We start from the raw sequence: 12,622 nt of genomic DNA on the forward strand, positions 1-12,622 counted from the left end.
TTTTTTTCATTGTATATGCGTTAGAGTTGGTAGAAAATTAGATAACATAGATAAGCAAAAAGAGCATAAAGAACATCCTTATCTCTACCACCCAGATGTAACTACCACCAACACTTCGGTGTTTATCATTTCAGACCTCTTCATATTGTTTGACTTTTTTTTTTCTTTTTTAATGGTTTTGTATGATGCATCCTTTTTTGTTTTTTGTTTTGGCCGCGCCACATGGCTTGTGGGATCTTAGTTAGTTCCCTGACCATGGATTGAACTCGGGCCCTCAGCAGTGAAAGCACAGAGTCCTAACCACTGGACCACCAGGGAATTCCCAATGCATACTTTTTTAACCTACCTTTTTATTTAAAATGTAATGAACATCTTTAATATGCATGTCAATATATGTTTGTTTTAGGGGTTACACAGTATTTAGATAACGTAATTTATTTGAACAGTGTACTGTTGTTATTAGACATTCAGGTTATTTCAGTTTTTTTTTTAATTGTTACAAATGACTGAATGTTCTTGTGACTAATTCTTTTTTTTTAATAAATTTATTTATTTTATTTATATATTATTTTTGGCTGCGTTGGGTCTTCGTTGCTGTGCGTGGGCTTTCTCTAGTTGCGGCGATCAGGGGCTACTCTTCGTTGTGGAGCACGGGCTCTAGGCATGCAGGCTTCAGTAGTTGTGGCTCGCGGACTCTAGAGCGCAGGCTCAGTAGTTGTGGTGCACGGGCTTAGTTGATCCGCGGCATGTGGGATCTTCCCAGACCAGGGCTTGAACCCATGTCCCCTGCATTGGCAGGCGGATTCTTAACCACTGCGCCACCAGGGAAGTCCCCCCATCTTCTTAATGTGTCAGTGCTTCAGAGCTTAGCCCTTGGTCCCTTATCTTCTCCTAATTCCTCAACTGGTGATTCCATCCAATCTCATGGCTCTAAATACCATAGTTATGGCAGCGACTACCAAATGGAGGTAGTGAGAAATGGTCATTTTTAGTTAAGTGTTGAAAATAATGCCAGACTTACCTCCTGAATCCCAGTTTTGTCTATCCACTTGCCCATGTGGCATCTCTACTAGGATATCTAAGATGGGAATATACTACACATAGTTTTCCATCCAAATTAATTTTGGTTCTTTCTAGTTGCTTAAGCCAAAAATCCAGTTGATTCTTCTTTGTCTCATTCAATCTTTCAGAAAATCCTTTTGGCACTATCTTCAGTGTTTATCTTAAAATGAGCATTTCTCTTTACTTCTGTTGGTAACACTAGGTCTGAGGCACCATCATAGATTACCGAGATTATACAGTGGCCTCGTCTCTCTCTTTTCATGCCTGTACACGTAAGGTTTGAGAAGTCAGATTGTTTCACTAAGGGTAAACGCCGAAGTCTTTACAATTGCTTGCATGGTCTTAGAAGCTGTGCTTTGTACCTCTCTGACTTTGTTTCCACAGCTCTTGTTGCTTGTTCATTCCTCTTCACTGCCAGCTTTATTCTCAGCTTAGGACCCTCTGCTTGGATAGCCTCTTTCTCAGTCCCTCACCTCATTCAAGTCTTGTTTATCTATTACCTTCTCAACAAAACTTATCTTGTTCACCCTATTTAAAATTGCAACCTATGTTTCCTCTACACCTCTATGCCAGATAAACCCGTGTAAGTTGGAAATATTCTAAGTCAAAAATGCATTTGGTGGGGGGTAAATTACAAGTTTGGGATTAAAATATACACCCTACTGTATATAAAATAGATAACCAACAAAGACGTACTATATAGCACAGGGAACTATACTCAATATCTTATAATAACCTATGATGGAAGAGAATGTAGAAAAAATATATATATTTATATATATGTATAACTGAATCACTTTGCTATACACCTGAAACTAACACACCATTGTAAATCAACTATACTTTAATATAAAATAAAAATTAAATTTAAAAAATGCATAGGAGCCATGTGGCAAAATGTTAACAACATGTGAATCTAGGTGAAAGGGTTTATATATCTGCATATTGAATGAATCTTTAATTCTCTGAGGATAAGTTTTTAAATGTATAATCATGGAGTCAGTAGATACATTCATTTTTAAGACTTTTGATATAGATTAATTACCTTCCAGATTGGTTATTTGGGTTTTCATTCCTACTGTCATTATATGAATAGGCAGAGAATATCACTGTTTAAACTCCTGCTTTGATTTCTGTGACTTCACATTAAATTCCTGGGTCTTTCCCTGCCTCTGTTTCCTGTGCCTTTGATGCTACTTCTGGTTACTGTTGACTGTATGGTGGATAATTCTTTAAGTCATGTTGATCTTTTTATACTTGAAGTGAACTTACCCAAGTCTAAACTATTCTGTGTCAATGAAGCATTTATCTCTGGCTGTCTTTACTCTCTCCATTAAGCATAGTCTGTTCCAGCTCTCTGTGGAACACCTCTACTCATTGAGCTTGATATAGTGATAGGGTATCGCATCTAAAACTGAAGTTTTCTTTCCTCCCTTCTAAATTTTTCTGCTTCTAAATTTTATGGAAAATACGACCATTTATCCAGTCTTCTGGAGCAAGTACTCAAAACCACCTTGGATTTCTTTTTCTTTCTCTCTTTATATCTAATCATATACTAAATTCTACTCATTTCTTTCTTTGAGATTTCTTTTAACTCTTTTTCCTTGCATTTCCTTCAGTGTCCCTACTTCTCCATTTCCTAGTTAATACCCTTCGCCAGGTCTTTATAGATAGCTGATTTGTGGTAACTTCTTTCTAACTAGCTTATAAACATAGACACCCCCTGAGTGTTGAGAGTGTGGAAGTGCTTGCTGGAGTGCTACTCTGTGGATTAATTACGCTTAAGTTGGGTTAAGCTTCAGGGGAAGAGACATTAATTTAGTATGTTCCCCCTTTTAATTAGGGGAATAAAAGTGAGAAATAGTTTGGATACTGACCCTGGAGAAAGGAGAATGTTAGGAACAATGCTGAGCCAGTGATAAACTGAAGGTCAAGCTGGTTGTGTAGTAGGAAATTCAGAGCAGTTTTGTGTCAATTAAGCAGATACATTCTGCCATTTCACAAGTTGCTGTTGTGAGATATCTGTATTTAAATTAGCTCTCAATAGACACTTTTATAGTTGCTTTATAGTTGTCCTTATATCTCAAAATGTGCTTACGTTTGACTTGTGCATGATGTAATTACGTACCACAGACTACTATTTGATTTTATGGTTATGGTCTTCTGTTTGTCTCTTATGTGTGTATGTCTGTCTTTAGATTATAAACTCCTTGAAGCCAGGAATCATGGCTGGCTGACTCAAGCTGTGTAGTGCCATGCAAGTACTGGTTGGTGACTGCTTTTTTATGCTGGGGGTGATTGGTGATGCCTTTATTATGTTTGTGTCATTAGGATCAGGATAATACTTTAATTCTAGCTCTTTGGAAAATAAAAGTGATGGCTTAAGGTACTTCAGAGTTTCTTCTACTTTGAACTTTTATATGAAGTATTTAGGAGGGAAAACTTAAGCAATAACGTTTTCTCATTCTCTTCCAGCATTTGCTCTTGCAGAATTAATTGATAATTCATTGTCTGCCACTTCTCGTAACACTGGTGTTAGAAGAATACAGATCAAATTGGTAAGGAGATAATACTCTAAAGCAATTTAACTTGTCCTTTTATAGAAGTACTACAGGTTCATTGGAGAAAAATTAGAAAATAAAGATAAACTAAAAGTAGAAATAATTATCTGATGTCTCTTCAGTCATTAAAATTTTTTCATGTGCCCTTTTTCTATGCATATATGTATACATGTATGTGTGATCATATTGTACATTTTGTTATTTGTGATCTTTTATTTTCCCTTAATAGTACATTGTAAACATTGCCATATCATGAATATTCTGCAATATAATATACCACTGCTGCAGTTTGGTTTATTGACTGTAATATAAATTATATAATCAGTATACTGTTGTTGAACTTATAGATTTTTTTCCTATATTTTTGCCATTGTAAGCAGTGCTGGCGTGATGAGTATCCTTATAGATTTTTGTACATATCTCTGATTAGTTTCTCAAGCTAAATTCTGAGAAATGGAATTTCTGGGTTAAAGGACATGAAGAATTCTAAGGCCTTTGATTCATACTGCTGAAGTGCCTTTCAGAAAGTTGTATTAGTGTACACTTCCTCCAGCAATGTATGAATGAGCCCAATGAATCACTTTTTTTATATTAACTTTTCATGTTTTTAATATTGATTTGACTTTTTCTATCTTTTTGAACTTATTTTATTTCATAGCATTTTGATGAAACACAAGGAAAACCTGCCGTTGCAGTGATAGATAATGGAAGAGGAATGACCTCTAAACAGCTTAACAACTGGGCCGTGTATAGGTTGTCAAAATTTACAAGGCAAGGTGACTTTGAAAGGTTAGAAAACCTTACTCACTTTTTTTATGGGCAGCTGGGTATTTTAATAAGGATAAGAACTCTTATATTTCTTTAGTTATACATGATACATTGGAGGTTTTGATGTTATCAGCATATTTATTTAGATTTTTATAATAAAGTTTTTACGACCAGTACTTAGAAATAGTCAAAACTGCATAAATCATATTGCGCCCTTCCATTGAATGATTCTTTTTGCATTTCCTGAGGTATATAGGAGTTTTTTTTCTTTTTAATTAATTTTATTTATTTATTTATTTTTGACTGCATTGGGTCTTCGTTGCTGCATGCAGGCTTTCTCTAGTTGTGGCGAGCGGGAGCTACTCTTTGTTGAGGTGTGAGGGCTTCTCATTGTGGTGGCTTGGCTTTGTTGCGGAGCATGGGCTCTAGGCGCGTGGGCTTCAGTAGTTGTGGCACACGGGCTCAGTAGTTGTGGCACGTGGGCTCAGTAGTTGTGGCTTGCGGGCTCTAGAGCACAGGCTCAGTAGTTGTGGCATGCAGTCTTAGTTGCTCCGTGGCATGTGGGATCTTCCTGGACCAGGGCTCGAACCCATGTCCCCTGCATTGGCAGGTGGGTTCTTAACCACCGCGCCACCAGGGACGTCTCTCCACCTTCTTAATGTTTCAGTGCCTCAGGGCTTAGTCCTTGGTCCCTTATCTTCTCCTAATTCCTCACTTGGTGATTCCATCCAACCTCATGGCTCTAAATACAATAGTTATGGCAGCTACGTTGTGTACTTCGGGAAACACATTTGGGAAGAATCAGTTGGCATTCTTATTAAGTAGTTAGTATTTGTTCATGTCCTGTTTTTCTTTCTGCTGTGTCAAGGAAAGTCACCCAAATTTAAGGAACAGTCTCAATAATGTGTAAAATTAATATAGTTAACACATTTGCCTTCTCACTTCTGAAATTTCAGCACTCTCAGAATTTTCATCAAATTTGTAAAGACTTACAGTGCCATGGTGAGAGGCAGCAATAAGTGAAGAACAAGGGCTCTGGAATCATTTGGTCTCATTTGAATTCTAGCCTTACTAATTGTATGACACTGGTCAAAGTAGTTTACTTCTTTTTATCTCAGTTTACATGTCTGTAAAATGGGGATAATACCTCATAAGGTTTTGTGAAAACCAAGTGAGTTAGTACATGTGAAGTCCTTAGAGCCTGGCAAATGATAAGCAGTCAATAAATACAAGCTATCATTGTAGTTACTACTTCTCATTTGTGGCTTCAGATTTTTCTGCAAGTATTCTTTTTCAGTATTTTCTTGAATACGTGCCACTTCAGGGATTTATAAAATAGCCGTAAAGAAGGCAAAGATCACGTCTTTCATAGTCTAAAGATAGAATTTAGCATAAGATAGAAATATTAGGTAGAAATGAAAGGAGAACAGATGGTAGATTGGGGCAAAAAGGTCAGAAAAATGTTAGTTAAATCAAGTGGAAGAGTAGAAAGAAGTAGAGCCTACAGTTTATTAAGATTTCTCTAGATTTTAGCACAACACAGACTTTTAAACTTAATTCAAATGTTAGGGAAATTTTAATTTTTGGTAGAAATCTACCTGTTGTATGTTCTGGTCCTAGCTTTTTATAGGTGTTGTATCAGTAAACAGTCAGTTGTTGTTATAGCTGTTATGTACTCATACTGTCTTTGAGTCCAGTATCAGTCCCTTAACCCACTCCAGTTTCTGTTAGCATAGTTGTACCCCCCTCACTCCTCTAGCTTCTACTCCTATAGAAAAAATTATCAGTTGTTTTACTGCTTCCAATTTAGTTTTTTATTGGATATAAGGATGGGTATCGTAGGAGACAGGCTGTGGAAGAAAAGGAAGGACAGCCTACAAATACAAAACAGCTGACTATCTTGACTGTAGCTTATGTTGTAGTAGAGGAAAAGCCAAAAGTAAACCAAAAAGTGTATAAGCACTTCAGTTACTGATTAAGAAAATATTGAGTAATATGTTAGAGCCTGATGGCCATCTCCTTTAGGTAAGGTGACTAGAAAAGAGGGCAGCCTCTTTGAGGTTACATTTGAGTTGAGGCTTCAATGATTAGAAAAAAACACCCAAGCGAAAATCTGGGTGAAGAGTATTCCAAGTAGAAGGAACATCAGCAAATACAAAGACCCTGAAACTGTGATCAGCTTGTTTCGTTTGAGAGACGGAAAGGAGACCAGTGTGGTTAAGTGCATATGAAGGGGAGGGTAGAGGGAGATGAGGTGAGAGTTCTGATTTGGCAATATTCTTTATAACTCTCACCCACCTTGGTACTACCTTTCCCTCCACTTTTTTATTTTGAAAATTTCAAATCAACAAATAAGTTGAAAAAACTTCAAATAAAAAGCCAGCAAATAAGTTGAAAGAGCAGTATTAGCACTCATATATCCTTCACCTAGATTTATGTTAACATTTTGCCACATTTGTTATCTTCTGTCTATCTGTTTATGTATGTGTGGGTGTGCACATGTGTGCACACACAGCACACACACTTTCTCTCCCTAAATCATTTGAAGGTAAGTTGCAAACTTTATGATATTTCACTGCTTAATACTGTAGCATCTATTTCCTTCACAGTGATGTTCTCATAAATAGCCATAATACCTTTATACCCAAGACATTTCTCAGTGATTCAAAATATCTAATGTCCATATTCAGATTTTTCCCCTTTGTCATGTCTTTCTTTTCTCCTTTATTCTATAATTCCCCACATTTGTGTCTTTCATGAAATTGTCATTTTTTTTGGTAGAGTTCAGGCTAGTTGTAGAACAGTCCACAAGCTGGATCTGAATGTTTACTGGACACTATTCTTTTCCTCAAAATTTTATGAATATTTTCAATTATACAGAAAAGTTGAAATTCTACAGTCAGTACCCAAGATACTCATACTAAGTTTCTACCACTGACAGTTGCGTTACCACGTATCTTTTTATCCGACTAACCTTCAGGTCATCTATCTCATTTTTTGATTCAGTTCAAAATAAATTACAGATATCAGTAAACTTTCTCCTGCTGCTTTAAGTATTGGTATCATTATGTAGAATTCAGGGAGTTTTTTTGAGGTAAAATTTACATTGAAATGCTCACATCTGTCTGAAGTGTATCGTCATTAAATTTTTTTATGGTAATATAATTCATATAGTCACAAAGTTGTGCAGCCATCACCAGTAATTCCAGAACATTTTCATCACTCCAGAAGAAACCCTGTAACCACTTGTAGTCAATCTTGTCTCTCATTGCAATCACTGATATACTTTGAATAGTTGTTAATCTACTTCTTCAGTTGTTTTTTTAGGGATTACAATTAACATTTTAATTTATAACAGTCCACTTTGGATTAACACCAATTTAATGTCAATAATACATACAAACTTTGCTTCTATATAGCTCCATTCCCCTCCCACTTCTTTGTATTATTATTTTCATATAAAGGACATGATTATACATTATAACCCTGTCAACACAGTTTTATAGTTAGTGCTTTATACACCTGTCTTTTAAATCAGGAGGAGAGTTATAAAAAATACACTTATACTGTCTTTTTCTATTATGTAGTTACCTCTGCTTTACTCTTTGTTTTTTCTTGTATGCAAGTTACTTTCTAGTGTCTCTTCAGTTTAGTCCAAGGGACTCTTCTTTAGTAGCTACTTTGCAGCAGACGTGCTGATGACAGATTCCCTCAGGTTTTGTTTATCTGTGAATGTCTTAATCTCTTTCCTTTACTTTTTTTTTTTTTAAGGAATTCCTTTATTTTTATTATTTATTTATTTTTAGCTGTGTTGGGTCTTCGTTTCTGTGCAAGGGCTTTCTCCAGTTGCGGCAAGCGAGGGCCGCTCTTCATCGCGGTGCGCGGGCCTCTCTATCGCGGCCTCTGTTGTTGTGGAGCACAGGCTCCAGACGCGCAGAGCTCAGTAGTTGTGGCTCACGGATCTAGTTGCTCCACGGCATGTGGGATCTTCCCAGAGCAGGGCTCGAACCCGCGTCCCCTGCATTGGCAAGCTGACGCTCAACCACTGCGCCACCAGGGAAGCCCTCTTTCCTTTACTTTTGAAAGCTACTTGTGCTGAATGAAGAATTCTTGGTTGACTGTCTTTTTCTGTCAGCACTTTGAATACATTAGTCTACTGTCTTCTGACTCCATAGTTTCTGATGAGGAATCAGCTGTTAATCTTGAGTATCCCTTGTATGTGACTAGTCACTTCTCTCTGCTTTCAAGATTCTCTGGCTTTTAATGGTTTGTGGCGTGTCTAGTTTTTGAGTTCATACTGTTTGGTGTTTGTTGAGCTTCTTGGATGTCTAGGTTAATGTTTTCATCAAATTTGGGAAGTTTTTGGCCATTATTCAAATATTCTTCCTCTCCTGTCCTTCTGTGGCTCATCTTATCCCCTCCATTGATGGGGTTTTTTTCTTCAGTTTGTTTCTCAGACTGAATAATCTCAATCAACCTGCCTTAAAGTTCACTGATTATTTCTTCTGCCAATTCATATCTGCTCATGAGCCACCTAACTGAATTTTTCATTTCAGTTGTTTTCTTTTTTTTCAATTCCAGAATTTGTTTGGTTCTTTGTTAGTAGTTTCTGTTTCTACTGATATTCTCTGTTTGGTAAAATACTGTTCTCATACTTTCCTTTACTTCATTAGACATAATTTCTATTAGTTCACTGAATGTATTTAAAATAGCTGATTTATTTAAAAAATTTTTTTAAATTGAAATATAATTGATTTATAATGTGTTAATTTCTGCTGCATAGCAAAGTGATTCAGTTATACATATATATAGCATTCCTTTTTTAAAAAATTCTTTTCCATTATGGTTTATCACAGAATATTGAATATAGCTCCCTGTGCTATACTGTAGGACCTTGTTGTTTATCTGTCCTATATATACTAGTTTGCACCTGCTAACCCCAAACTCTCACTCCGTCCCTCTCCCACCCCCACCCTTGGCAATCACAAGTCTGTTCTATATGTCTGTGAGTGTTTCTGTTTTGTTGATGAGTTCATTTGCATCATATTTTAGATTCCACATATAAGTGATATCGTATGGTAATTGTCTCTTTCTGACTTCAATTAGTATGATAATCTCTAGTTCCATCCATGTTACTGCAAATGGCATTATTTCATTCCTTTTTATGGCTGAGTAGTATTCCACTGCGTGTGTGTGTGTGTGTGTGTGTGTGTGTGTGTGTGTATACATCTTCATCATCTGTTCATCTGTTGATGGACATTTAGGTTGTTTCCACATCTTGGGTATTGTGAGTAGCGCTGCTGTGAACATAGGGGTGCATGTATCTTTTTGAATTATATTTTTAATCAGATATATGCCCAGGAGTGGGATGGCTGGATCATATGGCAACTCTAGTTTTAGTTTTTTGAGGAACCTCCATACTGTTTTCCATAGTGGCTGCACCAACTTATGTTCCCACCAGCAGTATAGGAGGGTTCCCTTTCCTCCACACCCTCTCCAGCATTTGTTATAAAAAAGCTGACTTAAATCTTTGTCTGCTAAGTCTAATTAATCCCTAGGCTTTCTCTGGGACAGTTTTTACTGAGTGCTATTTTTGCTGTGTGTAGGCCAGACTTTAATATTTCTTGGTGTGGCACATAGTTTTTTTGTTTAGAATAGGACATTTTATTTTATTTATTTATTTTTTGTCCACACCTGGCATGGACAGGATCTTAGTTCCTCTACCAGGGATCAAACCCGTGCCCCTTGCATTGGAAGCGTGGAGTCTTAACCACTGGACCACCAGGGAAGTCCCTAGAATAGGACATTTTAAATTATATAGTGTGGCAAATCTGGAAATCAGATTTATCTTTCTCCCCAGGGCTTACTGTTGCTTTTGTCTTTTTGTTGTTTGTATAGTGACTTCCCTAAACTAATTCTGTAAAACCTGTATTCTTTATCTTGTGTTGCCCCTTAAGTCTCTGCTCAGTTAATTTGGTGGTCAACTAATGATCAGACATTTCCTTGAATGTCTGGAACCACTAAGTCTTACAGCTTTTGCCAAGGGGTTCTGTGTGCATACTGGGCTGTTTTTATTGTTCCAGCAGGAAGTTTACAACTCTGCCTTAGCCTTTAACTCTTGGTTGCACCAAACCTCAAAGTCAACCAGAAATAAGAGATTAGAGCCTTCTCAGTTCTTTCTTGAGTATGTATACAATCCTGCACATGAGTGTGACCTTGATTCTCATGACTATGTTGGAGCTTTTAAAAACCACTATGGACCTCTCATTCCCCAGCTTTTTCTTCTGAGTATTTGCCCAGATTCTTGTTTTCTCCCAACTGTTTTCATTGCCTTAGTCAGCTTTGATGGTAAACATCTGCCACTGATTGTTTTTGACAAATGACCCAAGGAAAATGCTTTTCACAGAGAGCAAGTTCTGAGTTAGGTCAAATAAAGACAAACCCTGCAAGTGGAAGTTTCTGTGGAACCGTCAGATCCAATAATGGCAATTCTATGCGGAAGGAGCTTTTGGGGAACTCCAAACACATTCCAGTGACTCCTAAGCTGTTAGTTTGCAACATGATTGCAGGGCTGTTTGTTTTCAAGGCTTCTGTGGAGCTGGTGAGAGGGGAATGGGAGAGGGTATGTTAAAACATAACAGAGCTCGTAGTTTTTACCAAAACTCATCAATGTGTCTTAAATAAACACTCCTTGGATTGTTGCAAGACTTAAGTTAATTTTTGCAGTTCTGAAAAAGTTGATTTTGACAATTTTTTCAGGTGTTGTTTTTGTGTTTATCAACGAGTGGATTTTCATATGTTCTTACTTTGCCATTCTGGAAGTGATCACTCAATGAACTGATTTTTGACAAGTGCATACACTGGTCTAATCCAAACCCCTATGATAAAGAACATTACCTGGACCTAGGAAATTTGCTCATGACTGAGGCACTGTTACAATCATAAGTTAAATTAGATACCTAGAACCTTGTTGTAATACTATGTGTTCATTTAATTATTTTGTGGAAGAAAGAAGGGTGACATCAGTTAGACCAGCTGGGTGGCCATAATTCAGATGTGTGTTGGATCATTGCTACTTTCTGCATTTTAAACTTGCTCAGCAATTAAAAAGCTCTCAACTCAGTCAGCCGTTTTTTGGAAAATAAAAATAGCATGCCACGTGGCCTGTTTCCCATGCCACTTTTAGGTTGTAGAAATGGACTCCCAACAGGATTTTCCCTGGTTTTCCTAAAGAAAAAGCTCAATTGTCTTTAGTATTTTTCTGCAATTAAGATGAACTTTCAAGTAGATATTTGTACTTACTTGAATTTAGAGAATGTAACATTTAGGCATCCTACTTTAATTTGGTTATTTCCATTGTGTCTCACAGATGAGACACATCTGTATCGAGATGAGACACGTGTATTCCAGAAGCTCGGTTAGTTACCTATGGCCATTTGTCACTTTCTTCATTGTGGCTGATTTTTTTTCCCTGTGGTAGATTGGAGATAGTGAGATCTAAATATATATACATAGTCTCTCTACCATATTTCCTGAATCACTTACCTGCTTCTTTTTACTAATTTGATCGTCTCTCCTATTCCTTTTTCTTACCTTCTACACCTTTTATCATACATTTTCATGCAGATTTTGCTTCTCTTTTCTAATAAATACTGTTGTTTCACAAAGATATAGTGCCCTCTTATATTGTATGAAGAATAAGAATGAGATAGTTTCTGAAACTTTTTTAGACTGTGATAAAAATTTATTTTGAGGGAGGTGACTTTCTAAATTCTCCAGAGGACTCCTTCTGTGATGCAAAATTGTTTCTTAAGATCTTAGATTATATTTATCTTCATGAAGGGAGATCTGTGTAGCCCGTGAGTGTGGATATAGGAATTTTCTGAACTCATTTACACAAGTCTAAAACCTACTGGAAATTAGTATTTTCAGCCTTATTTGCTGTAATAGGGTTTTTGCTTAGGTTAGGCTTTCATGAATGGAAAAAGAAACTTAGGAAAAAGGTTGAAAAAGGAAACTTACTGCCTGGTCATTAAGTGTGTCCATTCCTAATCAGTGAACAGAATTCCTTAGTTTTGAATAGATTAAGTATGTATATATTGTTTTACCTCTGAGTTCTGCCCTCCCAAACTTCTAATGTACTTCCCCATATGTGTTTTAAGGAGAATATTTAGGGGAGGATATTTTCAGCATATTTCCTGGAAGTATTGTCATAGTAATTAAAGTCTTAG

At 36.7% G+C, this 12,622-nt stretch overlaps 1 protein-coding gene across 7 annotated transcripts in view; it reads left to right on the forward strand.

Annotated features, from left to right (window-relative positions):
* Window positions 1-12,622, forward strand: part of SMCHD1 (structural maintenance of chromosomes flexible hinge domain containing 1) — a 133,454-nt gene that overhangs the window by 12,945 nt on the left and 107,887 nt on the right. For 6 of the 7 annotated variants that reach the window (XR_014252077.1, XM_082418557.1, XM_082418554.1 and 3 more), the window contains exons 4-5: window positions 3,538-3,620; window positions 4,282-4,412. Coding sequence is in view for 6 of the 7 variants with exons in the window: in XM_082418557.1 (XP_082274683.1) it covers window positions 3,538-3,620; window positions 4,282-4,412 (214 nt within the window). In the remaining variant the exon portion in view is untranslated. Of the gene's footprint in view, window positions 1-3,330; window positions 3,449-3,537; window positions 3,621-4,281; window positions 4,413-12,622 lie in introns of those variants that run through there. The other variant, XM_082418558.1, reaches the window with a different exon arrangement.

This window comes from Balaenoptera physalus (assembly GCF_965194825.1).
Source record: "Balaenoptera physalus genome assembly, chromosome: 12".
NCBI classification, from domain to species: domain Eukaryota; kingdom Metazoa; phylum Chordata; class Mammalia; order Artiodactyla; family Balaenopteridae; genus Balaenoptera; species Balaenoptera physalus.